The 17,560-nt window shown below is 33.9% G+C and overlaps 3 protein-coding genes across 7 annotated transcripts; 2 read left to right on the plus strand and 1 right to left on the minus strand.

Annotated features, from left to right (window-relative positions):
- The first annotated feature begins 4,867 nt into the window (after positions 1-4,867).
- On the plus strand, positions 4,868-8,363 carry LOC107911609 (uncharacterized). The gene is made up of 9 exons (XM_016839836.1): positions 4,868-4,916; positions 5,586-5,742; positions 5,986-6,049; positions 6,154-6,285; positions 6,367-6,618; positions 6,702-7,007; positions 7,080-7,246; positions 7,600-8,065; positions 8,175-8,363. The coding sequence occupies exons 1-9, from the start codon at positions 4,868-4,870 to the stop codon at positions 8,361-8,363; spliced, it is 1,782 nt and encodes a 593-aa protein (XP_016695325.1).
- Positions 8,364-8,879: 516 nt separating this feature from the next.
- LOC107908590 (putative septum site-determining protein minD homolog, chloroplastic) lies at positions 8,880-12,113 on the minus strand. 2 transcript variants are annotated; one of them, XR_005899474.1, is made up of 3 exons: positions 10,966-12,113; positions 9,956-10,632; positions 8,880-9,503 (listed from the first exon to the last, which is right to left on the minus strand). XR_005899474.1 is itself a non-coding variant. In XM_016835842.2 (2 exons), the coding sequence occupies exon 1, from the start codon at positions 11,997-11,999 to the stop codon at positions 11,013-11,015; it is 987 nt and encodes a 328-aa protein (XP_016691331.1). In that variant the 5' UTR covers positions 12,000-12,113; the 3' UTR covers positions 8,880-10,632; positions 10,966-11,012. The 2 variants fall into 2 exon arrangements, 1 of the variants encoding a protein (XP_016691331.1); XM_016835842.2 differs by having other exon boundaries at positions 8,880-10,632.
- A 169-nt stretch (positions 12,114-12,282) lies between these two features.
- On the plus strand, positions 12,283-14,943 carry LOC107908333 (uncharacterized). 4 transcript variants are annotated; one of them, XM_041074452.1, is made up of 3 exons: positions 12,774-12,918; positions 13,101-13,209; positions 13,689-14,943. In XM_041074452.1, exon 3 carries the CDS (start codon positions 14,101-14,103, stop codon positions 14,659-14,661), a length of 561 nt encoding a protein of 186 aa, XP_040930386.1. In that variant the 5' UTR covers positions 12,774-12,918; positions 13,101-13,209; positions 13,689-14,100; the 3' UTR covers positions 14,662-14,943. The 4 variants fall into 4 exon arrangements, with proteins under 4 accessions (XP_016691038.1, XP_040930386.1, XP_040930385.1 ...); XM_041074451.1 differs by having other exon boundaries at positions 13,101-13,186; XM_016835549.2 differs by lacking the exon at positions 13,101-13,209 and having other exon boundaries at positions 12,283-12,918.
- Positions 14,944-17,560: the final 2,617 nt, after the last annotated feature.

Consider the following 17,560-nt stretch of genomic DNA (forward strand, 5'->3'; position numbering starts at 1 on the left):
AGACATCAAAATACACAAATATCTAACATGGGTAAAATTTTAAACTTCATCTTTCTTTCAAATTAGTCCTTGAAATAGCTAGATTAGATTACAAGGATTTCAAAAACATGAAAATAATTAAAAACAGGGCTAGAATGGACTTACAATTGAGCTTGAAAGCTTGGAAAACCCTAGCTATGTCTTCTCTTGTGATTTTCAGCCATGGGAGGATGAAATTGAGAAGATGACATCTTTTATTTGTTAAATTTTTTCTTTATTAACCAAATGACCAAAATGCCCTTAATGTCAAACTTTAAAATTTCACCCTCCTATGTCCATTTTTGTCCAACTCAAATTATAATGGTCTAATTACCATTTAAGGACCTCCAATTTAAAATTTCATAGCAATTAGACACCTCTAGCTTCTAGAACACACATTTCACCTATTACAAATTAGTCCTCTTAGTCAAATTGGACACCTTATGGATTAAATTTCTTAACGAAATTTTCACCACAATCATTCAATCATACTGCAGACCATAAAAATATAATAAGATAAATAAACTTTCTACGTCGAATTCATGGTCCCGAAACCACTGTTTTAACTAGACCCAAAGTCGGGATGTTACATTTAACTTGCCAAATTTTGAGATTAAGTGGTTTCATCTAAGCTATAGGGATGGATAAGATAGTTATGTTACTTTTTTCCTATAGTTGATTTGTGGAAAAAAGTAGTATTACTATCCCTATGCTTCAGCCAATTAATACGTGCCTTTTGCTCCTAATACATTTCCTCTTTGTCTGCCTCAAAGTTCAAATCTAACTGAATATTTGTCAATTCCGAGAGAGTATCATCATTCGGTTCCTTCGTTACTAGCACGCGCAATCTATCCTCCAAGTGTTTCTTACAAGCCATGCGATATTGTTTTAGTTTAGAACTCCAATCCATAGGTCGATGTCCCAAACCATTTAATTTCTCGGGTAAATTTTCTGAAATAGAGCCCCAGTACTCTTAGATAACTGTCTCACACTCACCCTCCAAACACCAATCAGCATTAAATTTGAATCTCCTCTACCCCATCCCATGGTTTTTTATATCTTGATTTTTTGTTGCCACTAAATTCAGACAATGGTTAGAAATGGAATGTAATAAGTGATTAACCAAAACATCAGGAAATTGACACCACCACGTCGCATTTGCTATACCCCGATCAAGTCATTCCCGGATATTTGCTGCTGTAAATTTACCCCTATCCCAAATGTACCATTTCCCATTGTAACCCAAATCACTAAGATCACAATCAGCCAATGTAGAACAAAAAGCTTCCATTTGGCTTTCTGCTCGAATTCGACCACTTGATTTTTTCAAAAGAGAAAATAATTTCGTTAAAATCACCCACCACTAACCAAGATAATTTTTTATCCTGACCTATCTTGCAAAGAAGATTCTAGGTAGAATCTCGTAAGCATTCCTCAAAATGGCCATAAAACCCAATAAAGCGCCATTAAATTCCACTATAGTCCTTGTGCACTTCCACATCTATATGGTGGTTAGAAAAAATTCGTAGAATCACCACCTCATTTTGCCTCAACCCTAAACAAAACCCACCTTTTAAACCATCGGCTCCAACTTCTATTCCATTGTGAAATCCATATTTCCTTCGGATACTTTCCATCCTCCTCACACTTAATTTTGTTTCCATTAGAAGCAAAATTTAGGGATAAATGACTCTCAGTTTATTCCTAGAACGATAAACTACTTGCGGATTCTCCAGTCCACGGACATTCCAGCTTAGTATTTTCATAATGCCTAGCTGCCCTATCTAGCAGAGCCAATAAATAATTCATCAATGCCTTCAGACACATATGTTCCTCAAATTGTTCATTGTCGTTTCTTCCCATTATCTGAGTGAATGGGGTTGTTTTCACCATCAGAACCAAAGTCCATGAACCCAGCAACCATACCAATACCACCACCCGGCCCAATACCATCATTACAATCCCTAGTAAATCCAGAAAGAATCACCTCACTGATAATCGAATTCCTCTGATTGATATTACCCCCCGAATTATGCACTGAGACCCTAATATTATGTACCATTGATTCCTTTTCCTTTTTCGCATATTGCAAATCCATACAATCTAGCTGACGTAGCCAACGATTGATTTTCACCTGTCTTTCCCTAACCATGGCTCGCAAAGTAGCATCCTAACCAAACACAATTTTAGATGGGTCAACATGAACCCTCACCAGACAAAAACTTTCCCCGTGTCCAAGCTTTCCACAGATAAAGCAAAAGAGTTTAATTTTTTCATATTGAAACTGAGCATAATACAATTGATCATCCACCTGAACCTTTTTCCTCCTTTCAAGAGCTCACATCCAGTCGAACTTTTATTCTCTTATACCGTTGCAACACTAAAGATGGAATTCGTGTATCATATTCCATGAACTCACCCAAGAACGCCCCAAAACATTTAGCCATTGTTTCTGACATAAGACTCGGAGGCAGATCATGGATTTGAATCCAAAACACATCATAATTCAGTGGGATTGTGAGTGAATCTTCTTTCATTTGCAGTTTATGTAGTAATAATAAATGGTTATTAAAAAACCACGGAAGACTTTCTAAAACTCTGTTCATATCAACCGCATGAAAGAACTTAAATAAATAGTGTTTCTCCCCTATATCAGTTATAGCAATACCTTTAATAGGATGCCATAAACCAGCCATAGTATTCTGAAGAGAGGAAAAATGAACCACGCTATCTGTCAAATAGGTTCCAACTAGAGAAAACTCCAGATCTCATTCCATCACTTTGGCATCCTCCTTGAAAGCATCCTCTTCCTCATCCGAAAGGTGAAGATTCGCTAGATCATCATCTATTGAGCACCAATCGGAACCGAAAACCAGAATGACCTAAAGAAAACCACAAGAAACTAAAAAAACAAAACCATGTCAACAAGGACAGACAAAAATGTGCTAGAGAACAGACTTAGTTGTTTTATTTACTTATTAAATACATACCTAAAATGTTTAATTGTTTACATGCTTTTTTAAATCAATAAAATTAATAATATAATATAATGGGTTAGTATTTGGTAAGTTGGCAGTGTATTTTTTTTATTTCATAAACAACTTTAAAAAATTGTTATGCGTCTTTTTTTTAAATATTTATTTTTTAATATTTTACTATACCCCTATACTAGTAACGTATTCATTATCTATAATCTATAATAATATATAAATAAAACCACGAGTTTGACAAAAGTTTTAAGAATATGTTTTATTTTTTAATAATAGAATTTTGTATTTATTTAAACTACACAATTGTGTATATTAATTTATTTATTTTAAATATTTTTTTAAAATTAATTATAATTTAATTAGTATTAGAGTTATATATCAATTAAAATTAAGATTTATGATTATAAATAACATTCAATATTTAATCTTTTTCAAATAATAGCATCTAAAAAATAGTTGCATTAATCATGTAACTTCACAAGTATAAAACAAAATTTAAAGGTTGAAGATGAAATACTTTAGTGCCAAGACCAAAGTCATTTTTAAGATGGACGATAGGTTTTGTTTTCTCAACTTTGCTTTATATAATAATGATAGTATTTGTTTGTTGTTTTGATTCTATCCTTTGCACCATCAACTTGACGTGCATTGTGATTTAGTTGAATCCAATTATTGTTAACTATGAGCTATTTGAGATGAGTTGAAAGTGAGTTACAATAAAAGCATTCGTGATTATGCTGAGTTTTTTAATTAGTAACAAATGAGGATGGTTGTCTTGAGTGACATATAAAGAACGTGTGGGAAGTAACAATTAGACATATATTTCAAAAGTATGGAATCAAGTAGCTGATTCTATGGCGAAATTAGTAAGGAATGAGCGGCCTGATCAACCGGTCCTAAGTTGTGAAGGCTACTTCAGAGTGAAATTTGTAATATTGGGTTGCTTTATCTAATGTATACATAATGAGGTATAAAGCTCTTTAGCCACATTTTCATTTCAAAAAAGAAATTAAAATATATTTTTAATTTATTTCATATCATTTTTATAATACAATTAAATGATATATCACTTATGAAAATAAATTATTATAAAATTGAAAAATATATAATAATAATAATAATAATCTCATCCTAATTCTGAACAATTTAATTTGATTATATTTCATACAATTTGAATTAATAACATTGCTATTTGATTTTAAATAGAAAAATATTGAAAATATGAAATGTTAAAATTGAAATTATGTTTTAATGCTAAATTTTAAAATTAATAATTAATCTGATAATTTTAATACATTAAAATCATAATTAATTTTAGGGTAAATTACACCAACAGTCACCCAACTTTGGGGTAACTGACAAAACAGTCACCTAGGTCTCATTTCAGTCACTTAACTTTCAAAAAGTAACAAAACGGTCACCAACATTATTAAAAAGTGACAAAATAGTCACCGATTAACGATTGTCGTTAGGTTTTTAACGGGATTGCTGACGTGGCAAGTTAACCAGCTGATGTGGGAAGTTAACTTGCCACGTTGGCGAAATGGCTGATTGGGGCGGGTTTAGGGAAAAAAATGGGTAAGGGTTATGAGTTAATGTAATGTTTTAGGGTTAGAAATAGATTAGGAAAAGGGATTTGGGGGGGAGAAAAAGGAAAATCGATTTGGGAAATTTCGATCCTGATTTAGGGTTTTTTAGGGTTTAAACTAAATTAAAAATTGATTAAGAAGGGTTTAGGGTTAGAAATTCGTTCAATAATCCATTAATAGGGTATAAGGTTTAGGGTACGATTGTCTATTTTGTCTGGGGAGAAAAGAAGACGAACCAGAAACCATTCAATTTTTTTATTGCCAACGACAATGGGCAATAGAAAAGAAGCTACTAGTGATGTTACATCCACTTTAACGGGTAAGTTGTTGCATTTAGTTTTAAATTTTTTGGATTTCAATGCTACTATTTCGATTTATGGTTATTTCTATTTCAATTTTAATTTCGATTCTGATTTCGATTTTAATTTGGATTTTGATTTTGATTTTGATTTTGATTCCAATTTTGATCTCGATTTAGATTTAGAATTTGATTTTGATTTGGATTTGGATTTTGATTTAGGGTTATTTCGATTTTGTATTGTATGCCATGTGCATGATGTTTATTGCTTGTTTCTGCCATTGTATGAATGCCATTATCAAATTGATGTGTATTGTGTATATCTGTCATTGTATGAATGCCATTATCAAATTGATGTGTATTGTGTAAATCTGCCATTGTATGAATGCATTATCAAACTGATGTTTATTGTGTATATCTGCCATGATGTTTATTGCGTATATTGTGTATATCTACCATTATCAAACTGGTTATTACCTGTTATTGCCTGCCATGTGCATGAAAAAAATGGTTGTGTTTGTTGTCTGCCATTATTAAATTATTTTTTGTATTGGTTGTTATCTGCCATGTGCATGACAGAAGTGTTTGTATTAAATTATTGGGCATTTTGTATTGGTTATTTTCTGACATAAATGGTTAAAGTGTTTGCCTATATTGTCTGCCTTTATTGATGAGTACTTTGTTTGGCAGGTTTAATTGATGAAAATTTTAATGAGAATGAAAAAAACATGTCTAGTAGTGATGTGTCTGGTAGTGATAGTGATGCATCTGAAAGAGTTAGTTTAGATGGTTTAGACATGGATGGTATAGAAGTAGATGAACTGTGTGATAGTGATGATTCTATAAGGTTAGATAGTGCACATGAATCTGACTCAGATGGCCAAAATTAGCCTGAGTTTAACTTAGAGAATGACATGAGTAATCCTAGACTTAAGGTTGGAATGTTATTTAAGTCTAAAGATAGTCTAAAAGAAGCTGCCAAGCAGTATGGTAGGTTGAATAGTTATTTTATTAAGTTTCCAAAAAATGATTTAAGAAGGTTTAAGGCAGTCTGCAATGAAAAATGTTCTTGGTTCATATGGGCTTCTAGGCTAAACCCTAATGACCTACTGATCAAACTTGGCAAATTAGGAGTTCAAACCCTAACCATACTTGTTCTAAAGTCTATAAAAATATGAATGTAACCTCAGCTTGGATAGGTGAACAGTATAAAGAAAAATTCATTGCTGATCTTGATTATTCTCTAAAATCATTACAGCAAGATGTCAAAAGAGATTTTTGTTGCTTGGTCTCACTAACCAAACGTAAGAGGGCTAAACTTAGGTCATTGGAATTAATTGAAGGAGCTCATAAGGCTCAATATGAGAAGATTTATGAGTACTTGTTGGAGGTTAAGACCCAAAATGAGGGAACAACAACAATCTGTTATTTGGATAACAGATTGTTTCAAATGATGTATGTCTGTTTATAGGCATGCAAAGATGGCTATAGGGCTGGTTGTAGGAGAATAGTAGGTTTAGATGGATGTTTCTTAAAGGGCTACTATGGTGGTTACTTACTTGCAACTATTGGGATAGATGCAAATAATAGCATCTATCCACTTGCATATATTGCTGTTGAAAGTGAAAACCAAGCATCATGGCTTTGGTTCTTGGAGTTGCTTGCAATAGACTTGAAAATTATGAGCTCGTACAAGATATCTTTCATGTCTGACAAACAAAAGGTAAAACTCTATTTATATATTTTTTTATGTTGTTTCTATTTAGGGTTTGTCAAAGAATTAAACTATTTTTTTCCTAATTGCAGGGACTTTTGGAAGCAATATGTATGTTGTTTCCTAATGCAGAAACAAGACACTGTGTTAGACACCTACATTCCAATTTCAAGAATGCTGGTTTTCGAATAAAGGAGTTGAAAGATTTGCTTTGGAAAGTTGCCAGAGCAAGCACTACAAGAGAGTTCGATGATGTCATGGATGAACTGAGAAAAACCAATCAGCATGCTTATGACTGGTTGAAGAAGAAGAACCCTACTCACTGGTCAATGTCTCACTTCTCAATTAAGAGTCATTCTGACATGTTGGTGAATAATCTATTTGAATCATTTAACAAGGTAAATCCCTATGTTTTATGTTTCTTACTGATCATTAGCAATTCACTAATCATTTATGTGGTTTATGGAAAGATGATACTGGAAGCAAGAGGTAAACCTATTCAGACCATGATGGAAACAATAAGGACCAAGATTATGTTACTTATTGTCAAGAAGAAAGAAGAAGCTGACAAATGGAAAGGAATTTTGTGTCTAAAGATTAAGAAAAAGCTGGATGTAAATATAAAAGATTCATTAAGGTAAAGATTCTTTCTAATGCCTATATTCTGACTTAATGTTGCTGATCACATGCACTGATTGTTTGAAAGCTATTGACTTTTTTTAATATGCATGCAATGATTGTTGGAAAGCTGTTGACTATTTTTTAATATGGATGCAATGATTGTTGGAAAGCTATTGACTTTTTTTAATGTGCATGCAATGATTGTTGGAAAGCTGTTGACTATTTTTTAATATGCATGCAATGATTGTTGGTGTGTTGCCTATTTTTTAATATGCATGCAATGAGTTTTTTTTATAATATGCATATAGTGACTGCTTTTTTAGGGGGTGTCATTGTATGTTTTAACCAAGCATGCTCACTGTTTTTTAGGTGTGTTCCATCACATGTTGGTGGGGACAAGTATCAGGTTGAATGTGGTCCAGGCAGCCAGCATGTGGTGGACTTAGTTCAGAATTCCTACTCTTGCAGGAACTGGGATCTTACTGGCATCCCTTGCATGCATGCATTAGCTGTCATTCATGTAAAAAATGAGTTCCCAGAGACCTATGTACAAACCTGGTACACCAAGCAAACCCAGCTTCAAATTTACTCCAACTTTGTAAGTCCAGTAAGGGGTCCTAAACAATGGGTCTCTTTGTCAAACATGCTACCAATACTACCTCCTCCACTAAGAAGGCCACCTGGCAGACCTACTAAAGTGAGAAGGAAAGAACCTGATAAATCTCAAACAACAGAAAGGTTGAGCAAGAGAGGGGTGGAAATGAGGTGCAGTAAATGCAAAATAATAAGCCACAACAAGAGGAGTTGCAAAGGGGAAGTTGGCCAAAACATTCTAGTAAGTAATTTGCCTTAACTTATAGTATACTTCTATCTTTAGTAGGTATCTGTTCACATTTCTTTTATTCTTGTAGGTTAAAAGACATCAAATTGGTGTCTGAACCCAGCAACAGGCTACCTTCAGTCAGCAAAAGGGTACCCCAACTCAGTTACCTACTACCCCAACTCAGATACCTACTGCCCCAACTCATCAAGAAGCTGCCCTAAGACAAAAGTTCCCATTAAAGACAAAATCAATCACAACCACTGTTGGATGGATGCCTTCTACTCAAGAGTCATCCATGACAGACCATTGATGATGATGTGAACAGACTGCATTTTGTTAACCTTTTAAAACTGTGTAAATTTGTCTACTACTGATTATTAACTTAGGCAGATAATTTTTTGGGAAATTTGCCTATGATTGCTACTGTTGATAAATTTAAGCATGGTAACTGAATTTTTTTTGTAAATTTCCCTACAATTCACATCTATTCAATTGTAATGAATTGTAGGAAAATTTGGCAATATTTTACCCCTCATTCCTTTTGTAAACAGTTTGGCATTTTAGCCTTAATATATGAGTAATTTATCCATGCTATTTGTTATCCAACTGTTAAGCAATTTATATGCCAACTGTTATCTTTTCTAACTAGCAGCCATGTATACCAACTGTTAAGCAATTTGTATATCAATTGTTATCTTTTCTAACCAGCAGTCATGTATACCAAGTGTTAAGCAATTTGTAAACAACAACATGAGCTGGTTAGCTATGTATACCAGCAACCATTTTTAACACATGTTAAGCAACAAAAATATTCCAACACAATTTGTAATCAACAAAAATTTTTCATTTCATTCAAGTGTTTGCAAACAACATGAGATGGTTAGCCATGTATAACAGTAGCCATCTATACCAACATAAGTAACAATTTACTAGCAACAAAATTACAAAACATAAGCTGGTTTTCAATTAACATAAAATGATTTTTAAGGTTTTGAAAACAGCAAAACAGTAACAATTACAAGCACAAAAAGAAAACCAGGTTCTTCTCTCCCTCTTCCTTGCATCCTCTAATGTTTTCACTTTTTTCAACAGACCCAACAACACAACTCTTAAATGGGGCGTCAATGGTGGATCAAACCAGCTAAAAAATCGACATGGTTTTTGAAATTCATTGTCGAATTTCTTACATTCAAAAAACATCCTTCCTGGGTTATCATTGACCAAGACGTGTTTAATTTGGCTGAGTTTCCACAATAGCACACCGGAATCACTTCAGACATATTCATTTTTCCTCTTCTCCTTCTCTTCCTCCTTCTCTTCTTCTTATTTTTCTTTTTCTCAAACCCTAAAATGGTGCTGGTACTATTGTTAAAGTGTTAATAACCGACCAGCTAGACTTAAGGTTGACAACAAGAACTCTATCACCTGCCATGTCACTTTACTGTGACGTCTGTGACGAAAAACGACAAAAAAAACCGTTTTGTTACTTTTTGAAAGTTAAGTGACTAAAATGAAACCTAGGTTACTGTTTTGTCAATTACTCCAAAGTTGGATGACTGTTGGTGTAATTTACCCTTAATTTTATCTATCATTATGAAAATTAAATCAATTTTCATTTATTGAAATTCAATTTTGAAAATAGAGTTGTTGTTTTAATAAGTATTAAAACAATCCATATTCAATTATAGGAAATAAAAATATTTCATTAAATAATAAATACCGAAAACTAATTTAAGTAAATTCGGCATGAATGAGTAGGTTAGCTTTTATAAACTGGTTTTAACTCTTGAACCCAAAGGAATTGCAGTTCAAGATCATTTACTAATAACACTACATTTTTGTTAAAAATATTCACACTCTTGTATAACTAAATTTTAATTTGTTAATGAAATAATAAGTTACCTTGTAATCACTAAATTTTAATTTGACGAAAGCCTCACGTAGCACAGACATTGCCTGACATGTATTCATCATCTCACCACCTCTCCCCCTCACAATTCACACACCTCCATTATCTCAATCACCTTCAGCCTCACCTCTCTTTCAATCCACCATCACCCAACCAACATTAAATGCCAAAACACATTTCCCACACATCATACACAAAAAACCCAACGCAATAATAAAACCATGTTAGATTTGTTTTGGATTTCATGGTTTTCTCAGTTGTTCTTCAGTGAAATGTAAGGGGAGAAAAAGGACGGCTCGTCAGTATTTTTTGACGGAGAAGACATGTGATGGACGGCGACAGTTAGGGTTTTCTAAGGGATAAAAAGAAGAAAACTGGAGGCCACGATTGCTTCGGCCGAAAGAGGTGACAGGCAATGGAGACTTTGAATGGCGGCTAGAGTTCGTGAAAGGAGGAGAAAGAATAAAGAAAGAGAATCAAATCAAAGGACATGGAAGACACGGGGTTTAACAGCAATATTTTTACCAATTGAGATTTCTGTCAATTGAGATTTCTGTCATGCCTTTGATGTTGTGTAACAGCTGAATGAGTAAAATGTAAATGTTACAAACAGGTGTGATACAAGCTAAATGTCGTAGGTTGAAGCAATCACTTCCAAATGCGCAATACCCTGATTCAATATTGTTAACCATCATCAGCTCACCTCTATGTTAAGGCATCAGATAAGATAAAGAGCAAGTTATGGTACTGAATGACCGATATGTGACAGTCAATCAAATGAAATGATATTGATTCATTGACCAGATTCTAAGAGATTGATTGAGCACTGAAATGTTTCAACTCAATCCACACACACCAACAAAGAATTTCAAACAAGCCCCTAGAATACAATTTTGAGTAAAACCTCATCTCAAAGCAAGCAAACACATTCCCTAAAAACCAAACCCTTTATCTACCATAAGAAACTTAAAACTGATATAGCTAGAATTCAAAGGCAACCAACCTTTACTGACTGTACAAAGACCGGCTCCAACAAGCTCACTCCAGTTATTAGCCTCCAAAAAATGAGAAAAACCCACGCTTTTTGGGCTCCTCCTCAACCATAACAGCCTTCATGCTATCCTGCTCAACAAGCCTCCAAGCGGCTTGCTCGAAGGCCAACCCAGCAAGCGTGGGAGGCTTATTCAGAACAAGTGGGTACCCTCTGTTGGTGCTTCTGATAACCTCGGAATCCTCAGGAATTACCCCCAACAATGCTAACCCCAGCATTTCTTGCACATCCAAAACCGACATCATATCTTCTCCCTTTATCATATCCGTCCTCACTCTGTTTACTATCATCTTTATATCCCTTATCCCATCACATTCTAACAGCCCTGTCACTCTATCCGCATCCCTTAAACTCGTTATGTCCGGCGTCGTCACCAAAACCGCCTCGTTTGCTGGCGTTATTGCCGTTATGAACCCTGCGTCAATCCCCGCCGGACAATCTATTAGTATGAAATCCGGTGACCCTTCCTCACGCGCTTTCAGTGCGTCCACTAACCAAACCAACGCTTTCCCACCGAATCCAATGGGGAGCTTCGATCTGGGCTTGGAAATGCAAAGCAATTCGAAGTTCGACCATCGCTTATCTCTTACCAATGCCTGGTCCAGTCGGCAATCGCCATTGAGTACCTCCACGACCGTATAGTTCACGCGATTCTCCAGGCCTAACAGGAGGTCTAGGTTACGGAGGCCAACGTCGGCGTCGATGGCCACTACGGAGAACCCCAGACGAGCTAAGGAAAGACCCACATTGGCGGTGGTTGTGGTTTTTCCGACCCCGCCTTTTCCGGATGTTATAACGACGACGCGTGGAGTCTCACCGGCCAGCTCAGGCTTTCTATTCCATTGAAGGACAGAAGAAATGGGGGCGGGCTTCGATTTGGGGTAGGGTTTTGGAGGTTTTAGGCATTTGGGGTACAAAAGGGGGTTGAGCGGATAGTCGAGGAGAGTGGGCTTAGGATTTGAGGAGAAGAGCTGCAAGGAGAGCATTTCTATTTTAGGGTTTTAGGAGGAAGAGGAAGGAGATAGAGATGGAGATGGAGATGGAGATGGAGATGGAGATGAAAAATCATTCGATTGGAGACATTAGCAGAGAGAAGCACAGCAACAAATGGAAAGAGAGGAATGCCATCAAAAATCAGAGCATGGAATGGTATTTGGGCCATTTGGGCTCTAAATGGGCCTCTGTTCAGATTTAGTTGGGATTCAAATCCTTCAACAAAAAAGGGTAAACCACATTAGTAGTCACCCGAGTATGGTATTCTTTTTCTTAGTCATCCAATTATAAAAAGTTACATAATAGTGACTCAACTATTTAATTTTATCTTTTTTGGTCAACTCACTATCTTATATTTTTGGGTGTTTTCATTTTTAAGTTAGCCAGCTGGTGACAGAAAAGGACAATTAAATAGTTAGATGATCATTTTATAACTTTTCATAATTAGATGACCAAAAAAGAAACAATCCATAGTTGGGTGACCTCTGTTGTAGTTTGCCCATAAAAAAATCAGTTGGGGGCGATGAAAGGGAGAGGCAATCAATCCATCACGCAATAATTGCCAAGTGGCGTGACATCAGTCGTGACACCGCACCCTCCACAGTTACCCAATCCACTGACAATTAACAAACCCACAAGAGAAAAAGTCATGGAAGATCAATGTTACCGGTTACCCCCTCATGGTTCATATGTATATGCCACGTGTCCGTATCTCGTTGGCTGGTCACAACCATTTCCATCACCCTCCTTTCCACCCTCGTTGTTGTTTTTTTTTATATCCTCTTTTCCACTTTATCTCTGATTTTCTACAGATCCAAACACGCACCTTTTCTTTCCTTTCCCATTTTTGTCCATACTACAACGACTCTTGGTAGAGGACCCTTTTTCTCTCTTAATATTCGTCTTGATAAGGTTTGGTTCATCTATATTTTATTTATCTCTTGGTTTTCTAGGCAGTGATTTTCCTCTTTTGATTGACGATAGGTATTTGGATCTGATGCCGATTAATGATTTAAAGTTATTTATCTTTATTAAAGATGGCATTTTCTTTCCCATTTCGGTAATGGTACTCTGCTACTTACATCTAAATTTAGGGTTTTAGGACAAACAATTGGACAGACTCGATGCACCTTCTGTTTGGGTTACCAAAGATAGGAAAAAATGGAATTTTAGATTGGAAGTAAGTCAAATTTCACAGTAAAAGTAAGAACTCTGTTATTATAAATTTGAATAAAGTTGTTTTTATCCTCTTCATCCCTTTTTGGGCGTTGGGATCAGATCGTTTTGGGGGTAAAATTGGATGATATTTTAGCAAGTTTGACTTTGTTTTGCTCTTGAATCACAGTCCTACTGAACTGTGTGATGGGTTAGGTTTCTGGAAATTTACTTCATGCTCGCTTATACTATGTTCTCATTGATATTCATCTGAATTTTCAATTTTAACTTCCTAATGGATATTTTGTCTGGCTCTGATTTACTCTCAATTTACACACTGAGACTCCACTTGTTAAGTGCTTGGGAAAGGCTGTATGCTTCATTCTAAATACATGCTAGTAATTTGTCTCACCATTACCATCAATCTTTTAGTTCATCCAACTTTACATATTTGTATGATTTAAGTTCAGACTTTGAAGTTTGGTTGGATGTTTTAATGACTCATATGTTCTGCTTGTTGACTGCAGTTGGGTAGGCCATGTGAGTAACGCTTGGGCAGGGATAAGGATATTGGTCCTGTTAGTGTGCAGAAGATGGGAAAATGCAAGGGTTGTGGGAAATTAGGGAGGATGTTGCCAAGAGATGGGCCTGTGAATGCTTACTATTCATCTCTACTGTGTTCCCCTGTTGTGTCTGTTTGGGATTGCATTGTCCGCAAGATGAGATATTCCTATAGACCTGAGTGGGTGTAGTAGTCTTGGTGTTATATTAGTTCGTAATAAGACAATAAAATTAGAAATAGGTAGCATCAAAACTTCTATTTTAGGGAAAAGGCTAAAAAGTAAAAAAGAGAAAAGCTTTATAGGGAAATGTATACGAGTTAGAGGAACCTGTTAAAGCAAAAACTGAAGACTGGGTTTTAAAGCATTTTAAGTATTCATGGATAACAAGGCATGTAACAAAATGCAAACAGTAGTGAGTAAAGCGAAAAAGAAGCAGGTGAAGGATGAGTTGGAACGTATTAAACAGGCTGAGAAGAAAAAGAGGCGGTTGGAGAAAGCCCTTGCTACATCCGCAGCCATCCGTTCTGAGCTAGAAAAAAAGAAACAGAAAAAGAAGGAAGAACAGCAGAGGCTTGATGAGGAAGGTGCTGCAATTGCTGAGGCCGTCGCTTTGCACGTCCTACTTGGTGAGGACTCTGATGACTCCGCTAGCATTATGCTAAACAGGGAAGAGGGGTTCAACTGCTGGGGTTATGGTGTATATATGGATGGAGAGAGGGCCTATCTTCCCCATCAACCTCACCCAAACTGTCAAGGCTGGGTCTCAAATGCATATAGAACTGGGGACGGTGACTGGTCCTTCTCATATGGAAGGGAGGTGCAAGCACCATTTTTGGAGAATGGAGGGTTAGGAAGTGGCGGACTTTCAGTTGGTGTGATTGCAGCACAGGCTATTTCAGCACTCCAAATCACAGAGGATGCAAAGGTCCTCCACTGAGGCTAGACAAAGCGTTTTGTTGTGTGGTCATAATTCTGAATAATAATGACTCTCTGGTATATGTGTATGTATATGTGTCAGTCATATGTTGTGGTTGCTGCTTCTGTGCATTGAACTTATCCTATCCTGCTCTCTCCTGTCTGTTAACCATACCATCAAATGGTCTGTTTCTTGATGGTTTTCTTTTTCCCTATCATTGATTTTGAGGCATGAATGCAGTTAGTCCCACCATCTAAATGCCATTAACACAGATGTTTGAATGTTATTATTGTATTTCTTTTATTAATCTTTGCCTGCAACTCCACCGAATACTAACCATGTTACGCTTCTACCTTGTTGAGAAACCTTCTTATAGTTCCAAGTTTTATTTCACGATTTGGACATGTCTCTGGTTTTTTCTTATGTAGGTCATTTGTGATGGATATTAATCTATGTTAGATTATCATTGACCGAATTTAGATAAATGGATGTTTAAGTTTATATGTATTTAGATAACTATTTATTTACTCATTGGTTCAAAATCTCTACTATAATACACGGTTGAAAATTTACTTAAAAGTCATTTTTTTATGATGTAAATTACATTATTATGAGGTTTTTTTTCTCTTTTTTATATTTTTAAAAATCATTAAAAAAATTACAAATAAAAATATTTAATCCAAAGACCTGGTTAAATATTTAACTTCACAATTACAATCAAATGATTCAATCAAAGTGCCATTTGATTTTTATATAAACTTTTAGTATTTGTTACATAATATTTTTATTCACATCATCATCATAGGTGTACTATAACTTAATATATTAAAAAAATAAAAAATCTTAAAATTTTATTTAAAAACTAGTAAAAATGAAAGTTTAAAAATAACATAGGGAAAAGAACATCTAAGCTCACGTGAATCTCGACAAATAGTTGTCTAGATTTTATTGTGAATCTCGACAAATAGTTGTCTAGATTTCATTTTGAATGTGATTCAGAATATTATAAAAATTCTTAAAAATTTGTAAATAATTATAAAAATTTATTAAATTAATAAAAGTATTAATAATTATTTTTTAAAAATATAGAGTAGAAAATCATAAAAATGACTAAAAATAGAGTCCTCATCAAAATATCTCAAAATATATATAACTTAAAAGAGATCTCTGTGTTGATTTTCATATGAGTACATGGTAAGGAAATACAAATTATAAAAATTGACATGGAAGTATCTTTAAACATTTTTTCTTCTTTTTGAGATATTTTGATGAATGCCTAATTTTAAATTTTTGGGTTAATATATCTTTTCCCCTTGAATTTGTTAATTTACTTAGTTGGTATTTTTTTTTATCTAATTGGTACCTAAACTTATATTTCGTCTCTCAGATTGTTACCTTTGCAATAACACCTCTAGTTTGAGTTGGCGTGACATTGGTAGTCAATCTAACAGTGACACGTGATAGTTTCTCAGTATGTCACATGTCAAATATATATTAAAATAAAAATATTTAAATTTTATAAATTAATAGAAAAAAAATTACATCTAGAATGAATCTGAGCAACTCATTCCAAATGTATTTATAGTAATTTTGTATATTTTATCTTTTTAAAATAAAATATGAGTTTCTTAGGTTATTATTATTTTGAAAATTATATAAAATATAAATTTAGAATTTTATAAAAATATAAAATATATACAACTAAATATATAGATACATAAAGCCTGAAATATTTTGAAATATATATAAAAAATTATAATATATATAAATATATAAAAGAACTAAAAACACGTCTAGAATGAATTTGAACATATGTTTGTCCAGATGCATTTGAACTTGGACAGCTGATTTGTCTAGGTTCATTCTTGACGTAAAAACTTTTTTATTAATTTATAAAATTTTATATATTTTTTTATTTTAAAATAATAATAATAATAACATGATATTTTATAAAAAAAATTAAAAATATATAAACTTGCTAAATATATATGGAATAAATCAGAACAAATAGGTGTCTAAAATTAGATGTATTTAGACAATTGTTTGTCTAGGTTCATTCTTGATGTAAAAAAAATAGTTTTTATTATTTTTATATTTCAAAGACTTTTTAATTTTTTAATTTAAATTTTTCATATGGCATACTTAGAGGCTGCCACGTGATACCACCGAATTGGCTATTTGTATACTAACAATCTTAGTACAGATGTACCAGCCTGGTTGATGGAATACATGTTCAGGTACTAATTAGATCCTAAACTAAATATAAATGGTATAATGATTTTTATATCCCTTCAACTATACAAAAAAAGTAATTTTAGCCCTCCATTTAATTTTTCATCTCTTTTAGCACTTAAAGTTGCATTTTTTTCAAAACACCCTAAAATGGATGGAAAAGTTAACATTTCTTAACTTTGTTGATGTGGCATACATATGGATTACCACATAGACGACACATATGTTGCATGTGGTGCCTTAAGTGTAGTATATTCATTTTTAAATTTGTAATTTTTTTGAGCAGATTGGTTAATAAAATAATTCATGGATTACATTAATATTCTTTGTATTATGCCCTCATGTGGTTTTTGCATGCAAAGCAAAATAAAAGCAAATATTGACTTACTAGTTGTCTAATGTTTAAATTAATACTAAACGATATTACGTGGTCGAATAATAATATGGAAAGACAACTTATATTAGTAGACAAATATAAACATATCCTTAGTTTAATAAAAAAATGAGCAAATCTATAACAGTCCATTTTCACTGATGTCGGAAACAGCGGTTTTGGGACCATAATTTCGATGATTAAATTATTATTTTATTATTTATTTAAAGCCTACAAGGTTATACTAAGGTCGTATTAAAATTTTGTTAGGAAATTTTGAAGTTTACATCGTTAATTAAGTGAAAATGACTAAAT

Source organism: Gossypium hirsutum, chromosome A08 (assembly GCF_007990345.1).
Source record: "Gossypium hirsutum isolate 1008001.06 chromosome A08, Gossypium_hirsutum_v2.1, whole genome shotgun sequence".
Lineage (NCBI taxonomy): Eukaryota > Viridiplantae > Streptophyta > Magnoliopsida > Malvales > Malvaceae > Gossypium > Gossypium hirsutum.